The following is a 19,564-nucleotide window of genomic DNA, read 5'->3' on the forward strand; positions in this document are numbered from 1 at the left end:
TCAGCATATTTACTTGTTATATAGTCAGATATGTGAAGACTATAGCTTTAAGTAGATTAATGAGAAGATTATTTCATAAGGAAGTTGATGCTTCGAGCATATGCAACTTAGCTTTCATTGTTCTTTTAAGGAATTAATTTCTGTTGATTAGCAGGACATGTTTGTTGCTTGTTGTGTCCACTTAAATGTTTGCATAATATTGTCGAGGCAAAACAAGAATTGGTATTTGTTTGTCTTTTAGTCTTGGCTCTTTATATATATATATATATCATGTACCTACACAGGCAGTTAGGCTGGCAAACATAAAATTTTACACATGAAGCATTTTTGGTTTTCTGCCTTTAAAAGATTGAGTCTGGTGTGTTCTAATTTTTACCAAAATCTGCTTAAAGAATTTAGAAAAAAAAATCCCATTAGTTAAGTGTTTTGAATGCAACCATGGAAAGCAAGTTACACTAACATAATTCAGTTGGATTGGAAGAGTTGCTTATAGGTATACTATACCAAAAGCAGAAAAGCTACAGTAGACTTTAAGTCACTTTATTTTAGTGTGTGTTGCACTGCCTTCATTAACCAAGTAATCTGTGGAAAAGGTTTCGCAACCATGGTAGCTGCAGCTTGTATTTGCTTTTAATTGCTGTAAGTGGCTTCATTCATGTAATTTTCTGCGATTTCTGTCTAGTACTTTTGCCTCTTACCTTGGTGGCTTCAATTCGTTTTCTTTTATTGATCCAGATGGAAGACCAAGGGAACTCAAACAGTAGTTCTGGTAGTGAAAAGGGGAGCGGCACCAGAATTACCAGATCGCAACGAGGAGGGAATAGCAGCTCGGCAGAAGAGAACACAACAGGTAGATATCTTTTCCAGGTGGATTTATTTATTAATTTCATCTTTAATAAAAGTAGGATAGATTTATGTAACCATGCTACTTGAAGTTTCTCTATTGCATCAAACTTAATGGTGTAACAGTAACATCACAAAAATTGATTGCGGGGTCTCTTTTGTGGGCCTAAAATTCTGTGGAAAATCTGAAGCATTTATATTGGATAAAGGTATCATATGGAAGAAGAACTAGACACTGAACCTGAAATGAGAACGAGTCCAATCTACATTTGCTAAACTGTAAGTTGAATCTTTGATCCATGCTTGATTTGGAAAGCACACATTTTGTTTACAAAGCAAAAAGTCAGTCTGCATGTGTCTTTAAATCTTGGAAGACTTCAGAGGAACTGATTAGAACACTTTAACGTAAAACTTGCCGTGTGTGCAATCTCTGTAGGTACGTATTGTTTTTCCAATAGTGCAGCTTTGAACTGATAAAAGTCAACAGTAAAGTTATTTCTAATTAAAATGACGATGCTGTATCACTTTCATTGGTCACCAATGATTACCTAGATTCTTTTTTCCGATGTGGATACCCCAGTGACTTCGACTACAATAAAGACGGAAATAAAGGTGGAAGAGCCTACAGTATCTTTTGCCTCGCCTGACGATGCAGTCCATCCCCGGAAGAGGAAACTAGTAAACAAGATAATAAAAGACTCGGATGCGGAGCCTCCCATGGTGTCATTAGTGGATCAGCCAATCAGCAACTGTTATGAAACATTTTTGAAAATTAGGAAGCAGGTAAGGTAATTTGGGCTTACTACCAGCAACCTTTATCACAGGTTATTGGGGAAAAAGGAAAACATGGCATTTATATACAAAATAAAGGCTCTATGGGGAAATACTCTTAATAAAAGTGCTCTAGATGATTATACATACTTGATCCTTTAGGGGTAGTGCTGTCATCAGACCTCGTGTGGCATTACTTAAGTTTGTTTGCAGCATGCCTTCACCCTGTAGCTGCATTTTTTCATTCTTTTTACTGTACCTCATTTCACATTCTCTTTCTTCAGCTTACCTTCCACCCTCTCCTAACATTTATTCATAGTGCAACTGCAAGGTTTTCCTCCTGTTACACCTTTCAAACCTTATACTGTCAAATTCCATTTTAGTGCTGAATGACCTTTTTAAGTACTAATGCATGGCTTTAGGCCTAAATTCAACTCGCATACATACTTACTTGATTACATTAATATGATTTTAAGTTTTAAGTTGTTCATCAGACGGGAAATATTTTAAAATATTTGTATGAGCAAGTCATTCAAATGGAGGCATTGTAAGTTGCATAAATTGATGTTAGCTATCAACAGTTTATTAGAATTTTGACCAAATTATTAAACGCAACTGTCTTGACAGATTGAACGTCGCCGAGAAAATCTTCGACCTGTGCAACCCAAGCCACCTCAGGGATTTAAAGACTATCTGATGAATCGCTGTTCCTACGTTCTAGCAGGCAATGCGACATCCAGGCTCTCGGTACCCGTAATATCACCTCCAGCGTCTCTAACGCAAGCTTTAAAAGACTTATTTAATGACCAGGAAAAAGACCGATATCGCTTAAGATTACAGGTTGGTTGGCATGATATTTTGTTGAATTTCTCAAATACTCTTGATACCAAGGAATACCTACCTTACTCTTTTAACTTTTTTTTTTTTTTAAAGGAAAAGTGTTTAACCTGTATCATATAGCCCGTGTTGTTGAAGTGTTTTAAATAACTGTGGTGCGAGCCGTTTTGTCAATTAAAAGTACATATATTACTCATGACTTCTCCCCCTTTTCCATTCCAGCATCTTATTGAAAAAGAGAAATTAGTTTTGAGTGTAGAACAAGAAATACTGCGTGTCCATGGCAGAGCTGCACGAGCATTAGCAAATCAAGCTTTGCCATTTTCTGTTTGTACATTTTTAAAGGATGAAGAGGTGAGTTTGTAAATTTTTTTTTTTTTTTTTTTTTTTTCCCTCCAGTTTGGGCATTTGTACTCTTTTGAACATTATTCAGCCTGCTGAAAAACCCTGATTAGTTAAGTTTAGCATATTGAAAATAAACTTTCAAATAACTTCAAGCAAAAGTACATTTGTTTATATACGAAACAAACCTTCGGTCTTAACATTAGGATTTACTAGTGCCAAGCTGGAAACCGGTAGAATTAAAATTAAACTTGTGCGATCCAGGGACTATTGGCATCTACCAGGTCATGGGGCATGTAATACCCAGAATGCCCTCGGCGTCCTGTGACCCACCAGTTCTACCACCTTTAAGATAGGATGTGTTTACTGTCTCTGTTTAAAGCTGGTTTTAGTTTGCCCGTGAGAGAGTGAGTCGACGATCAAGAGAGCCTTCATCTTTGAGGTATAGGCAAGATTCTCGCTCTAGATCCGCGAGCAGAGAAGGAGTGAGGCGGTCTCGTTCTCCTGCTGACTGTTCGGGATCGAGCCGTCTGCGGTCATCAGAGATCTAAGAGACCGCGGCCGTAGGGGCAAACGGCCACGAAGCACTCGGACATTTGTCAGGGGACAGGAGTGAGATAGCGTCTCCTGTGGCTGAGCACAGTATGCTAGAACTGGAGGAAGGAGAAAACCAAGAGTTTCTGGCTTCTTATGCGTAGGTGATTGATTTGATACGTCAATTCAATAACCTTACGGGGAGAACGGAAACACCTGCCAGTATGCTTCCTCCGGGATTGACATGGGGTTTGGGGTGAAAAAGGATACCAAGGTGTCGTATGAATTGCCTTGTTCAAGTCATGTGGAGTCCATTTTACAACACGTAAATGCATGGATTGCGGGAAGGGATAATTCCTTAAGATCAAATAGATTGTTTGAGTTTATCCCCCCTCTAATGATGAAACATAGGAAATATTATACGACACCGACGGTTCCTTTGCTGTCTAGACAAATTAACCCAAATGTGGTAAGGTTAAGACCTGGATTAACCTTAGATCAAGTGAAAATGGAATGCCCATCGATGACTTCCCAAGAGGTTGCTACATTAGAAGCAACAGCTTCTTCTGTCTTTCAGACTGCTTCTTGGCTTGATCTTAACAGCAGTGGCGAAGATTGCATCCTCAGAAGTGACGAGAAAAGTAGTGGATGAATCAATGTTCATTAGATTACTACAATTGGGTGCCAAAGCAATTGCGTACTTGACAAATTTAAGTGCCAATGTTTGGGCAAATATCCTGTTAATGAGGAGGGATGTAGCTTTGGCTAGACTAAGGCGCACTGTTGATTTGGATTCCCCGTTGGCAATGAGGAATGGGGATATCTTTAAAGTCACAATTGCTGTTGCCAGAGGCCATACTGGAAGAGGCTATAGATAGAAGAAGGATGGACACTTAACGATAGATTGGTACAGCAGGCAGTTAGAAAAACATCTAACAGTCAAGCTAACCCTATGGAGGTAAGGCAGCAGCAAATACCTTGAAAGAAGCCAGTGAGGCATAGCATCCCTAATAGAGCAACAAGACCCTCTTCCCCAAAGAATTTAGCTCATCGGCCCTTTCACATTAGAAATAACAGGAAGGGGGATTAGGGGAAGAGGGAGAGGCTCAAGGCGATAGGATGGGCGCCTCTCATCACTTGGCCACACCAGTGGGGGGGGTTGCCTGCCAAATCACTGGAAGGTGTGGCAGGAACTGGGAGCAGAGCAGTGGGTGGTGGATGTTCTCAGGGTCGGGTATTTGATTCCGTTCGAAGTATCCCCATCCCTGACAGAACAGCCATTACCCCACCTCACTTATGCTCAAGAACCTCAGAAGGCTTTTATTCTGCAAGAGGAAGTGATGATGATGATGGAAAAAAGGGCTGTTGAACAAGTATCCATTCCGTCAAAGGGGTTTTGCAGCAGGATTTTCCTTGTATCTGAAGCCAACGGGGACTGGAGGACAGTAATAGACCTGTCAACATTGCCTGGTATAGATGCCATTAGTCCCTGGATCTCACAAGTGTAATTTTAATTCTACCGGTTTCCAGCTTGGCGCTAGTAAATCCTAATGTTAAGACCTCAGGTTTGTTAGTTATGAAAAATACAAATTAGTTACAAATTTGGTATTTCAAAATGGAAACTCCAAAGACAGTTCTACAAGCAGTCAGGATCAAGGACTTTATGCTGACAATAGACTTGAAAGACGCATACTTTCAGATCCCAGTCCATCGGTCTTCCAGGAAATTTCTCCGCTTCAGTCTTGCAGAGAAAGTTTTCGAGTTCAAAGTTCTGTACTTCGGATTGACAACGTCTCCGCAAGTTTTTACAAGAGTGTTCACTCTCGTGTCGACATGGGCGCATGCTCAGGGGATCAGGCTAATAAGATATCTAGACGATTGGCTGATGATAGCAAAGTCCAGAGAGAAATTACTCAGGGACGGGGCAACCCTTCTACCGTTTGTCACAGCTTAGGCATTGTGATAAATCAGGAGAAGTCGCAGTTGGATCCAAGTCAACGGCTGGTGTATCTGGGAATGGTTATAGACACAATAAAAGCCAAAGTATTCCCAACAGACCAGAGAGTAGAGAAATGCAAACAAGTGGTGAATGCCTTTCTGGAAAAACAAACAGCCAGCAAAACAGTGGCAGTTAGTACTGGGAGTTCTAACTTCCTTGGAGAAGCTAGTACCACAAGGGAGACTACACCTTCGATCTCTATAATGGAGGATGAAGGAGTTTTGGTCACCAATTGTAGATCACCCGTACGAGCAGATTCCCTTGTCGTCAGAAGTGAGGAAAGACTTGCTGTGGTGGGTGAAGGACAACAATCTGACAGTGGGTGTTCCCCTTCAGCAACCCTCCCCGGATCTCTTGCTGTTCTCAGATGCGTCACTAGAAGGTTGGGGAGCCCATATGGAGGAGCTGATGGTTTCAGCAAAATGGAGTGGTGAGGACAGAGAACTCCATGTAAACGTGCTGGAGTTAAAAGCAGCGTTTCTAGCACTACAGGAATTCAGGGAGAGGGTGAAGGGGCAATCAGTGGTATTGATGTCAGACAACACCACAGTAGTAGCCTACATAAACAAACAAGGTGGTCTAGTGTCTCGACAGTTACATGTGATGACAGTTAAACTTCAGTGGGCTGTAAAGAACCTAGTAGACATCAGAGCCAGATATATTCTGGGATAAAGAAACATAGTGGCCAGCAAGTTGAGCCGCAGGGATCAGATCCTGGGAATGGAGTGGTCTTTGCACCAACAGGTAGTGGACAGGATGCTCATGTTGTGGGAAAGGCCGATCATAGACCTATTTGCAACCAGGTACAATAAAAAGTTGGAAGTGTATTGTTCGGTAGTCCCAGACATAGAGGCAGTAGCGGAAGATGGGACAACCTGGACGTTTACGCATTTCCTCCATTTTGTCTAATCCGTCAGGTTCTGAACAAGGTAATGCGATCTCAGAATGACTGGTAGCTCCTTTATGGCCAAAGGCAGAATGGTTTCCGGACCTCTTGGAACTCCTAATAGACGTGCCGAGAGTTACCCCCATGGGACAACCTACTATGTCAGCTGCACATAGAGAGGTACCACCTGTCAGTGGAGATTGTCAAGTATCTCCTGCGAGCGAGAGGGTTTTTGCAGAAAGCAGCAGCGCAGATGGCAGGAAATATCAGGAAGTCATCGGCAGTAGTATACCAAGGAAAATGGTCAGCATACTGCGATTGGTGTCGTAGAGGGAACTTGTCTCCACTCGGTACCACTATTCAGCAATTAGCAGACTTTCTGATATATCTCAGGACAGAAAGGCATATGTCTGTATCTGTGGTGAAGGGGTACAGGGCTGCTCTAGCCTCGGTCTTACGCATGAAAGGTGTGGACATTTCATCTTCATGGGAGTTGGCCATGTTGAGCAGTCATGTTCGCCAAAGGAACTAAAAGCCCCAGATTGAGATTTGACCATGGTACTGAGTAATCTGACAAATCCCCCCTACGGACCACTAAGACAGTCCACAGATAGGAGCCTGACCTTGAAAACAGTCTTCTCATTGGCCCTAGCTTCAACCAAAAGGGTGGGGGAATTACATGGCTTGTCATATATCGTAAAGCACTCGAGAGGTTGGAAGTCGATGGTATTAGAGTTTGTGCCAGAATTCGTGGCTAAAACTCAAAACTCATCAATAGTGGATGGTAGATTCGACTCCTTTTCCATACCTTCTCTGGCAGATTTCGTAGGCAATGACAAAGATGAGATGCTTCTGTGTCCCGTCAGAGTAATAAGAGAGTACTTGAGAAGGACAAGGCACCTCAGTCCGGGGTGCAGGAGGTTGTTCGTAAGTACAGGACGGAACAAAAAGGAAGTGTCCAGGAATACAATATCGTTTTGGCTAAGAGAAACGATCAGGAATACCTACATGACAGAAGACAGGGGGGTCAGATAGCCAGGAGAGGGCTAGGTCTCATGACATCAGAGGCTTGAGTGCTTCTTTGGCATTCAAGAAGAATATGTCTGAAGAGAATTCTGAAAGCTGGTGTTTGGAAACACCAAACGACTTTCACTTCCTTTTATTTTAAAAGACTTTGCCCACAGATCCTTGGATACCTTTTCCTCGGGTCCAGTGGTGGCGGCCCAGCAAGTTGTATAGCTCATCCGGTACCCCTGGGGGTCAGTTTGTCTAGTCTAAGATGAAGGTATGAAAGTAGAATGAAGGGGATGACTGTTCTTTTTTCTTTACTACTTTCTTTCTACTCCTTTACCTACGGGCAGTTTGAAGGAGAGTGCCATCACAGGCTGGAACGGACTAGATGCATGTGAGGTGGTCAGCCATACTGTAAAGTTATTTTAGAGTATAGTATACTTTTCAGTAGCAACACACCCCTCTCAGTCCCGTTGCTGAATAACCACTGGTTCCATGCAACGTAAAAGCACCATACAAACTAACAAACAAACACCCCTCTTGGTAATAGGGAAGGGAGGGGTGATGGTAGATCCAAATACAAGGGACAAAACTGGTTTATGAGAGTGGAAGGTTCTCAATTTTCCCATAGTTTATAAATCATGGCATGGTACCAGCACCCAGTGAGGGAAACCAATAGATTCTCTTATATCTTTGGTTCAAGGGTTCATAGTTCATTCTCGTGGAATACTAATATTCGGAAATGGATATAGGTGGCAAACTCCCAGTCAGTTAAAGAAACTTGCTTCCCTCCAATAAATAAGTCTATCCTAATGTTACATTAAGACCAAAGATTTGTTTCGTATATGAACAAATGACTAATTTGTAAATTAATTTGTATTTTTCATAACTAACAAACCTGGTCCTAATAAGGTGACTTGGGACATCTCCAAACCGCAAATGATTTTCGCCTCTGACCTTCGGTTTTGTGACGCCAGGGCGATTATCCCGAAAATAACCATTTTTCAAATTCTATCTCCTCCCCTTGATATTTAATATTAAGACCTAGGATTACTACCATATATAGACCTGATGTAAACCTCCAATCGAATGAGGTTTTTTTTTTTTTTTTTTTTTTCTAAAAGTAATTTTTTTGCTAGATATGAATTTTTCAATATGGTAAAAAAATAAACCCTATAAATCAGGAAAAAAAAATTATAAAAGAAAGACGAAACAAAAATTGGAAAAAAGGGCTTCATTTGATTGTTCTATAATGTCTTTCTGAGTTATATACCAAATTCCAATGTTATAGCTTTAAAAGTAAGTGAGAAGATAGATTTTGAAGGTCAATAAGTATAGTTTTGAGATACGGGCGTTTAAAGTTTTCCTTTGAATTTCTATAAAGACAATGTTAATAAATAATGATTATTTTGAATGTATATTTCTTTTTTGTGTATTGATAAACCAAAACTATTTTATTTATCATAATTTAATCATAAATGATGATCCCTTTGCTCATATATCATAGCCTGGGGCACTGCTTGAGGCAAAATGGGACACTCCTTCCTACACAACTCTCTCTCCCCTTCACTAACTCGTCTTATTATTGCTAATTTTCTTCTTCTGTTTGTTAGCTAGATGTTTTCCTTGTATTTTCCTCTTTGGCGTGATGTAATTCTTGCCGAAACAAAGATAAACAAACTTAAATGCAAGAGAATGTCAGAGGTGAAACTCGAAGGTGTACTCTCTTTTTACAAAGACAATTTAATAAATCATGATTATTATGAATTTCATACTCCTTTCTGGGTATTAAAAAACCAAAACTATGTTATTTATCATAAATGAAGATCTCTTTGCTCAAAGACCGTAGCCTTGGGCAGTGTGACTTGTGCTGTCAGGCAAGACGGGGGCATTACCACGCAACCCTCCCCTCTCTCTTCACTAACTACTCTTATATTATGATATTCTGTAATAATACTTGAGCGATTTTTCTTCGTCTGTATGTTAGCGAGATGTTTTCCTTGTCTTTTCCTCATTAGCATGATGAAATTCTTGCCTAAACATACATAAAAGCAAGCGAATGTCAGAGGTAAAATCGAACGTGTAGACTACTTGAACTATGTGCTCGCACTGATGGTTGGAGTTGGTAACTTGGTAGCTGACTGAAGTCTCCCTTCTCGACTTGGGGAATGTCTACAGATGCCATTTCTCCCAATTTCTTTGACAATTATCAAAATTTACGATAATAGAAGAAATATTGCATTTTCTTGAACGGATCAAGGTTTTATGCTTACTGAGTTACGTTAACTAATTACAGGGTAACTACGAAAGTAAGAGGAATTTTGACAAAATATTTCTTATACGTATTCTCAATTGCCATATGAAGCTCTATGAATTTTTTCATGACTGTATTTTTCGCCCTATGCTCCGTTAACAGTTAGAGGCCCCCCCCCCCCCTCTCTAGAAGTATTACTGGTGGGTCACAGCATTCTGGGTAATACATGGCCTGTGACCTGGTAGATGCCAATAGTCCCTGGATCGCACAAGTTTAATTTTAATTTTACCAGTTTCCAGCTTGGCGCTAGTAAATCCTAATGTTGAGCGAGACCTCAGGTTTGTTATGAAAAATACAAATTAGTTACAAATTTGTCATGTTGAATTGAATCAAAAGTACACATTGAATTTTGGTTAAGTAATGAAAGTATCCAAGTAGAACTAACTAGGACAAGGTTTATCAAGGTTTGGGTGATGTCTGCTGCTGTATATGTTAGCCTTGATTCAGGCTTACTGTTCCTTATATTTTTATCTGAAAACTGGAAATTCTGTGATAGAAAGTGGCCTTTATGCTAATTTTTTTTTTGGCATATTAATAGATAGAAATTGTTTGATATAATTTTCCATTAAGGTGGGAGTTGGTTTTATTGCTCCTCGTATGGTACTCATTAGGCACTACTTCACTTAACTTCTACTGCTTTTATTACATACTTATCGTGTATCCTCAGGTTTATAATATTACTGCTCCTGAACAAGAGAAAGATGGAAATGCTCGTTCTAGGTATAATGGCAGACTCTTCCTCTCGTGGCTGCAAGATGTGGATGATAAATGGGACAAAATTAAGGTGAGTTTAATGTAACCCTCAATTGCTGGCGACATCAAGCAGTACCTCAAGATTGTTAGTGATATGAAAAATGTTGGGCATGGTTAACTGTATCTGCCATTGAGCTTCTTGAATGCTATTGTTTAGTGGTCCCAAATAAAATATTCTTGACATGTTTTGAACAGTTTACTCTTTTGATGCATTAATTTAAAAATAGCAGTAGTAATTGTAAATATTTATTCTTCTAGTCAAGAAAAAATTTAGTCTCAAACTTTATATATGAAAAGGAAAGCCTTTTGTAAGTTTGAAAGCATTTCAGCATGAAAATTATTACTAAATTAATTTAGGTATACACTAAACTGCCATTCTAATGCTAAACGAATCATTTTTATTGTAGGAATCTATGGTGCTACGTCATCATAACGAAGCAGAGTCACTCCATGCGGTCCAGCGAATGGATTGGGAATGGAAGCTGAAAGAGTTGGGCGAATGTGACGCAAACTCTAGACCACACATAGATGAACTGCATGTCCCCATGGTGCACGTTTCTGAAGATTTTGATCTTTTGCCAGCTTGAAGGAATCATTTCACAATTATTGATTGTTCAACAACAGGAGCTTGTTTTCTGTGCTCAGTTAGTGGTTAATGTTCATTTGTATTGGAAAGTTGGTGTAGAATATTTTGGCTGTGATAATGTATATTACTAAAGGTGTGAAGTCCAGATTTAGTCAAACTAAATTGCAAAAGCAAAGCTAAAAACTAAAAAAAAAAAAAATCTGATACTCTGCTGTCTTTTCTGTGATATATTAGACATAATATTATGGCTTATAATGTTTAGTGCTGTATGTAATGAAACTTAAAAAAAAAATATAAATATATGTGCATATAAAAAAAAAAATCACTTTTCACACTTTGTTTTTATACTCATGGAATGAGTGTGTATCTTTATGGATCGGAAAATAGCGTCTATATATAAGACTAAAAACTGTTTTACAAAAGTATTTAGGCTAATAAGAAATTATGCAAGCTATAAAAAGAAACTGGAAATTCTGCTAAAAGTAATGTTGAGTAGGTCTCTACCATTAATATTACAGGCCTTTAAACTACGAAAGTATGAAGGCATTTAATAGAAATTACACAAGCTACAAAAAACTTGAAACCCAGTTATGGAATGGTATCTGCTAAAAGTAACTTGGAGCAGGTCCATACCAAGAATTTAAAACACTCCTTTAAACTCAATACCAAGATCCAGCAACTGTAGCATACAAGTGAGCAAACTCTAGTTGACAAACCAGAAGTGGTAAAAATTACCAAATTAACATGATGTGTCCTATACCCACCAGTTGTGTTGAACAATGTAAAAATGGGCAGAGCATAAAATACACATCTTTTAAAAGCTGGTCCTCGCCCAAAGGGATGTGCATGTGGCCAGGTATGAACAGTTACTGCAGGCCGAGCAGATGCAGCCTTACAGAACTTTTTCCATCTGCAGGGAACCTTTGGCTATAGTCAATGTTAAAGGGAGGCTCTCCTAAAAGGCCAATAAATTACACTGCCTTCAGCAGCTCCTTTGCCTCCTGGTTATGTCTTGAGTAGTACCAACACAGGCTTGTAAGGCAGGACCATAGCATCAGCAAGAGCACAGAGAATGCTACTTGGATGTTTGGTGTGTGCATAATACCCTCAGGTCAAGCAAGGGAGAATAGGCACCTTTCTACAGGAGCAATGGGATTCGGTGCAGCCAGACCTGTGAAGGGACAATACATCAAGCCCGTCCTTTGATCCATGTGATGTTGGAAGCGCAGATACAGCAGGTAAAGATGTAACTTGTCACATTGAACATAGTTGCTGGACTGTGTCAATGGGCTATACCCTTCAAAGAAATTAATATAACCATCTTCAATTATCCATACTTCCAATTTAGCAGTGCTTTCCTAATCTCTGCAAGCATAACAAAATGGATAGAACCTTCCTCACTGATCCATACTTCCATTTGACAGGCAACCAAGAGATACAGTTGAATGACTAATACTTTCCTTACCTCTAAAAAGCATACAATAAGAAACTCTGCAAAAACAGTAACGTCCAGGATGCTGTCTCATAAACCACAACCAAGTAATCAAAACTAATGCTCAAAATATTGAGCAAACACACCTTAAAATTTGTGGTTAGCCAGTTTTGTAGTCATTACTATAGGTGCTTTTGCTGGTGTATTTTTATGAGAGGGTAATAGACCCATAGCATAATAAAATAATGGAGTCTTGTGGACATCATGAACATCCTATCAACAGGTCTCAATGGGATGCATTCCACAAGTTTCCTCCAGGTCCTAGAAAGAACCTCCGGACATCATAAATTTTGGCCCAAGTAAAATCCTATGCTGGGTCTACAGAGCTATTGTAGCCTTGATTTTTTTAGTTGTGTTGATAAAACCTCAATAATTCACCTTTGGAAAGATGTCTCATATGCTGATCTTCCTACTCCAAAACGAATAAAACTCAGAATTTAGGCTGAAGGCCAAGTGCTGAGACCTATGAAGTCATTCAGCACTTCCAACTCTGGAGTATAGTAATAGAATATGGATCAAGGTCCTTCAAAAAAGCAAGATATGGCAGAAGTTAACAGACCAGTACGCCAAACTTGGAGGAGGGATCCCAGAATGCATCCACACACGGTTTCATTTTAATGTAATCATTATCGATAAATGGCAAGACCAGCACTTGTAACTTAGCACTCACCAGATACACTAATGCCTCCTATACTATTTAACTTTGTGGAAGAGACAGAAGAATAATCGACGTTTGGAGGTTCAAAGATCACTGTCCAGGAACTGCTGTATGTACTTAGGTTTGGCCTTGAGAATTGGTTTCTCTTGTCCAAATTTATTAGCCCTCTTTTATGTTTACTGGTAATCCCATCTAGCTTAATCAAGGGAAGACATGCTAAAAAACCATTAGCCTTCTTGTAGAGGCACCCCGCTTTGCCTTCACCATTCCTATAGGCCAGGGAAAACAGGCTGTTGATGACCAAGAAGAGATTAATGGTATGGTGGATGTTGACATTGTAGCATGCACAAACTTTCATGACCAAAACATCTATGCCAAGCTTCCTGACAAGGAAGAGAAAAGGTTTCAGGCACAATTAATAACACATCACAAACACTGTAGGGTATAAATTGCGCAAGTACAAACCACTCCTGGCTGCCCTTGAGTGTGCATACTTAGGGAAAAACAAATTATCTTAATTTGGGGACGTAGTCATGGCCAAACAAACATGAGCAATTAGGTGAATGGGAAAGTTTGTTCAATGTTGCATTTATGGAAATAATAACATCATAATCCATCAGTTTTAAATGCTTTGACTTGTTTGTGTTTGTATGATTTTTTTACGTTGTATGGAACCAGTGGTTATTCAGCAATGGGACCAATGGCTTTATGTGACTTCCGAACCAACGTTGAGTGAACTTATCACCAGAAATACACATCTCTCACCTTAATGGAATGCCCAAGAATCAAACACTGATCTCATCACTGAGACGCTACTTGACTTGTTACTGTTCAAGTTGTCCTTCCACAATGTAAAACATTTGCCTAATATGGGATAAAGTCTTCTAAAGGAAGAGGTAATTTGATCCAGTCATATAAAATTTTACCATCTTCACATATTTTGTGATAACACTTGACAAAGTATCAGGACAATTTGAAAGAATTCCTACAGCATTGAAGTCACTGAAAATGACAAATTTCTGTGGTACATATTTTAAATTATTAAAGTGCGGTGCTCTCTGGAATGAACACAATACAAAATATTGCATTTTTTTAAAACGATGGTTTCAAATAGTAAAATACATGAATGGACTAGTCACAGCAGTGGTATTTTTGGGTTTTAATAGCATCATTATTTCCTTTTATGACTATGAGCCTATTAATGCCCATGAAATAGGCTTAACATAACTTATGGAATGAGTTTTTTTTTCAGACTACACAGTAGTCTTGAGAAGCATCAAAACTGCCTATCACGGAGAATTACAAATTTCATTAACATGTTTAATAACCTCGCCTTATGACATTCTTTTGATGCAACTACTGTACCAACTATATATATAGTACACCGAAACAGATCATCTGGCATGCAACGGTACTAAACCTTACTAAATTACCTTGTCCTTTACCTTTATAAAATTTTAGATAGTGCTTGCTATATTGCCCTAGTACAATTTAAACTATGGATAGAACCATTTCTCCTAAAATCAACATATGTCTGCTCAAACCAACATCATTGTCCAAAATGGTTTGGAGGTTACATAGTACATTTTTACATCAAATTCAACAAGTAATTTGAACTCTGAACAATATAAAATTGCACCTGCAGAAATGTGTAACCGTTCATCATTGCAAGGGATATAAAAACACCTTAATATAAAATATGATAAACAAATAAATTATTTAATTACAATCCAATTCACAACAAAGCCAGATATAATCTTAAATGACATAGCAACATATAAAATGCAAGAAATCATTAACAACAAATAGCCAAAATCAGCCAATGATGTTATTCTTCATAAATCAAGATGCCCAAATCGAGTTAACCTAGCAAGGTAGTAAAACAATATCTACAAAAGTAATGCAACACTTACACACTAGAAAAAAAATTTAATCCAGAAAGCACTATATGATGTTTTGAAGCACTCATTAATCTGGTTTAAAAGTAGAAAAGTTATACCTGCCGTACATAAGATATATAATAGTTTAGCTTCATCTGTCACCAGCAGGAATCAAAATGACTGGCGAGCATATCACTTTAGCACCTTCCATGACTAATATATGACTCGACAAACCAGTGCAATGGAATTTGAGGTCATTCATCGACATGCAAGAACCAGGACTGACTTCTTTATGTGGACCTTAGACTTCAAACATGAAATGTTTTCCCCCTGGTATGCATATGAAATCCATTTTCATTCCAAGTATTCCCATAAAAACTTATTCAGTCGACAAAAACTTCTTGTTAACCTCATAAAACACAAAACAGTAATCCCTGTTGTAGAATAAATTCAATGTATAGATGGTGCAACTGTAAGAAAGATGAGGCTTTATATTTTGTGCAGTAAACTTTCCCTATTCCTCTTGAATAAGGAGTTACATACAATTTTTTTTTTTGAGGCATCACCACCAAATTTGTTAGTTTTCACTGGATGAGCAACAAAATGGCCTCACAAACTAACTGAAAAAGAAATATATAGGCACCTGGAATCACAAATAGCCTGTAATCATTTCAGAACTAAAGGATAGCCATTTTGGATCACTGTTACTTGGAAGACCACCACAGCACATTTCTTAAGTTTGTTTTTAACTGAACAAATTGGTCAAAACAGCCCAGTTGGAGACTAGTGGAAAACAATTTAAATGTGAAAGGCAGAAAATGCACCTGCGAACAAAAGGAACGCATAAAAGAATCTTCACTATTGCTTACCAAGCACCCTGCCGGCACAATTTAGGTACACTACTGTGCAAGAGGCATTTTGGGGCTGGAAATAAAGATATGATGCTATTGCTACAAGGGATGAAAAAAAATTCTTTCAGTGTAAGTATGCTGGACCTTAAAATGCCAACATTACTATTCCTCACAGAAACAGGGAAAAAAAAAAAAAAAAAAAAAAAAGACACCTTGGAATAAGATGAAAATTTCACGAGACTACATGACTTGTGAGAATACAAAGCCGGTTTCTCTAAGCGGCTATGGCTAACAAATACACCGAAGCAAGTTTGAAAAACTTACTAAATTATAAATGTATCTACAAAGACGACCTGGAAGAAGAAAAATCAACTGTTCACGACGTACATGGGACATCTTATCTCGTTTCTCAGCACAAAAATGAAGTAAATTGTTGGTGGTAAACTTTCTTAGCTATAACACATGTAAGAGCAATTCAGCAATTTATTACAACTGAAATACAATGAACAAGGAGGCTTGAGACTCTTCTCAAACTTTTCAAGATTAGATGACAAAACATTGTGTATGCCTTCTAGGTTTTGATTTTCTCGTGTCTGACTGAAAAGTACGGGAAGGTTGCGTATCTCTTCAATCCAGTAATACTTTCCCAAACTTTGCAGACTTCATCCCAAAATTGTGTGTGATAAACTACTTTCTCAGCCAAACTTCACATCTGAAGTTGTTACCCTGTAAAACTTTGCCCAAAAACAAAATATAAATATACTCTTGGATATTTTTCCATTTTGTGTAATATAAAATTATTTTTTTGGTCGTTGAGAGTTGTGGAGAGTCAAGTAATATTTACTTAAGTCATGAATGGTGGGGTAGAACTAAAATAACCATGACAACTCCAGAGGAATTTATTTCACCTTCCTCTTGTTTGGAAGCCAAGTATATAAATGTATAAAAGAGAATAAAAATATGCAATATGATGTGACTTGTAATGAAGTTGTCTTATACATATTTCAAATATTCATTAACACCCAAGTAATCATATTTGAAAAGTAAGACCAACCCAACGAGTCAAGTATTTTCACACGCTGGTCAGGTTTACATTACTTATCCCTTTACGGGGTTTAACATTTCTCCACTGTCCTGTGCTCTATCTGCCTGAACTCCCATCAAGAATCACCTCCACCCTATTTTTTTCTTATTGCCCCCTCTAACCAACTGCCCCATTTCTTTCATCCTTTCTCCAACACATTCAAGCAAATCTATCTTTGAGATCTCAGCTTCAGACAGCCTGGATGTGTAATGAAAGGATGAGAAAGAAGTTAGAAAGAGTAGTGATAAGAATATGGTGATACAACATTTCAGGAAGGTCAATTCAACACTGACTTGAGTACAGTGCTTTTCGTACTCGGTGATGGTCAGTGCTTTCCAAGATTGAAAAACAATCTTTGCATCATCATTTGTTTCATATTTACACACTACTGCCTTATATTAAGGTACCAAACTCTGGCAAAAAAAAAAAAAAAAAAAAAAACAACAACAACAGTATGTGGGTATACTCAAGTCCCCCTTGGAAAGAAGAGAATTTTTTTTGCCTACATGTGTCTATGTATAGTTAACCAGACCACCTAATAAAAATTCATAACTCATCAATTTCTTTCTCAGATAGCTGGTTTATTCATACCAAATTGATAATTTCAACTACTGGTAATGGTTTGTATCTATAAAGCCAAGTCTCAAATCATATCATAAAAAAATCAACTTCCTTATACGAGCTAACAGAAGAATTCAAGTGTCAGATCATTGCAAGTAAAGGGCTACCCAGTTACTGAACAATGGAATTTCAATCAATTGCAAGTACTTGAGATAAACACTTGTAAAAATGACAGTAACTCAAAATCATTTCTCGAGACCATTTCCAGACCAGCTTATTTTATCTGTCCATGCAGCAGCATTCTCCTTTTGACCTGTGCAATAAAAGAACACAACATGCAGCAGGTATGTAAAAAAAAAACAATGACTCCTGTGGGTGACAAACAACACAGATCTAATGGTAGTTCTTTGTATTGAAAACTTTTTTTAATACAAAATGACTTGGTACATGAAATTGCTGCATATATATTCTAAAGAAACCTACAAATCAGGATTCTAAAACACCACTTGAATCATGGACAGTACAGAAGAATATGAAGTAATATCCATACAGTGCTATACAGTCTTATCAACACATTATCACAGAGTATTCCAGAGAGCAGGAGGTGCTGCTCCCCACATCAAGAGTTGTTTCAGAATTCACAATTAATATACAAGCAAAAGCAGCATTTGACATTCAGAAAAAAAACCCTTGGTAATTATTAAATGTTCTCTTTTCTCAGGAGGAGAAGGACTTTTTTTTTTTTTTTCTTCTTTTTATTTAAACCCTACTGGTTACCTAACCATAATTCTGATGGACAGAAAATGCACATGACAAGAATATTTTTAGACTGGTAATGATGCATTTCAACTGGAGACGACTGAAACCTATTAACCTAATATTCTATGTAAAAATATACTTTACTCAATGTGAGTAACATTACTTATGAAAAACCTTAATAGATAAATGGTGAAGCTACAACTGGCCACATTCTCTTTGCCTCTATGGTATACGCACTTTCCGAGGAGGACTTTCTATTCAAGGAGCCCAAATAATCTACTGCACACAGTTGAACCCGTACAGTAACGATAGGCTAAAATCACTGCAGTGGCTATAAGGGTCACAATTGCAGCCTCTTTAAGTTGCATTGTTAAAAGTGGCACTAGATCCATTCTCTCTCCATTTCCACTGTTAGTTATCTTACTGACTTCCAAGCCCAAGTTACTTGATAGCCTACAACTTCTAGGAGAAACATGCATGGTGTGTAATTTGCATGTTCAACGTTGCAGCACAAAGGCAATCCACAGCAAAATACTAATGGTGTTGGGTACACCAAAATCTATATTTCCTTCTTGTGGCCTTTTTGATTTATTTAACCTTCCATTCTATATCAAGTGCAAAAATATTTAATAAAAATTCCAACAATACACAGGTCAAAAATTACAAGTTTCTAACCACCTAATCATGAACAGTATAGCTTCAAAAAAGTTTCTCATTTTGAACAGAAGCCCTTTTTTTAAAATGCAACAAACAGCTAGAATTAACTGTACGAGTACTTCCAAAACTGTTAAGCACTATTTATGTAACAAAAGTATCCACTTTACCTCCTGAATTATTATACACACAACTACTTGATGAAAATTATAGACAGACCTTCACAGGCATACTTTCAACCCTCTTCCAACTACCTTAGCATTTTCAAAATAAAATTCTTCTCAACTAAGCAGTTCACCTATCAAATAACTTGGGGGAAAATACTGATATGAATATTGAAAACCTTCAGATATAATCTTCCTGTCAGACACACAATACAAGGCAGGATATCTTAGGATAAGGACACCTTAAAGAATACGCTGATCAAAATAAAATACATGTCAACAGCAACTGCCAAAGGTAATACATAACAAGCCTTGGAAGCCGCCCTCCAGTTCAAAGGACTTTTTCTAAATGATTCATTATCAATAATATATTTCTTTTGCATTTAAGAAAATTCAAGCAAGATTAAAACAATGCCCTCCAAGGTTTGAATATAGCTGAGACAAACCTTCTCTCCCTACAAAGAATGACACTTCTCTGAAGACCCTACAAGCTAAATAAATACTATAAATTGTCTGACACCAGAATGTTTTTGTTTTAATTTAAAGTTTGCAGGAAATATGACAAAAGAAGCTTGATAGTTTAAA

General features: G+C 38.0%; 2 protein-coding genes across 18 annotated transcripts in view; one reads left to right on the forward strand and one right to left on the reverse strand.

Annotated features, from left to right (window-relative positions):
• Positions 1 to 11,203, forward strand: part of LOC135209101 (ankyrin repeat domain-containing protein 11-like) — a 61,628-nt gene extending 50,425 nt beyond the window's left edge. For 5 of the 13 annotated variants that reach the window (XM_064241700.1, XM_064241708.1, XM_064241706.1 and 2 more), the window contains 6 exons: positions 736 to 849; positions 1,408 to 1,626; positions 2,242 to 2,454; positions 2,674 to 2,805; positions 10,205 to 10,321; positions 10,698 to 11,202. In XM_064241700.1, the coding sequence (XP_064097770.1) occupies positions 736 to 849; positions 1,408 to 1,626; positions 2,242 to 2,454; positions 2,674 to 2,805; positions 10,205 to 10,321; positions 10,698 to 10,877 (975 nt within the window). In that variant the 3' untranslated portion in view covers positions 10,878 to 11,202. Of the gene's footprint in view, positions 1 to 735; positions 851 to 1,407; positions 1,627 to 2,241; positions 2,455 to 2,673; positions 2,806 to 10,204; positions 10,322 to 10,697 lie in introns of all 13 variants that reach the window. The other 8 variants (XM_064241703.1, XM_064241705.1, XM_064241712.1 and 5 more) reach the window with 4 other exon arrangements.
• A 6,593-nt stretch (positions 11,204 to 17,796) lies between these two features.
• LOC135209104 (phosphatidylinositol 4-kinase type 2-alpha-like) overlaps positions 17,797 to 19,564 on the reverse strand; it is an 88,287-nt gene continuing 86,519 nt past the window's right edge. For all 5 annotated transcript variants that reach the window (XM_064241718.1, XM_064241717.1, XM_064241719.1 and 2 more), the window contains one exon: positions 17,797 to 19,564. This exon is cut by the window's right edge and continues 1,403 nt beyond it. The gene's annotated coding sequence lies outside the window, so the exon portion shown is untranslated.

The sequence above is a fragment of the Macrobrachium nipponense genome, chromosome 37 (genome assembly GCF_015104395.2).
Source record: "Macrobrachium nipponense isolate FS-2020 chromosome 37, ASM1510439v2, whole genome shotgun sequence".
Lineage (NCBI taxonomy): Eukaryota > Metazoa > Arthropoda > Malacostraca > Decapoda > Palaemonidae > Macrobrachium > Macrobrachium nipponense.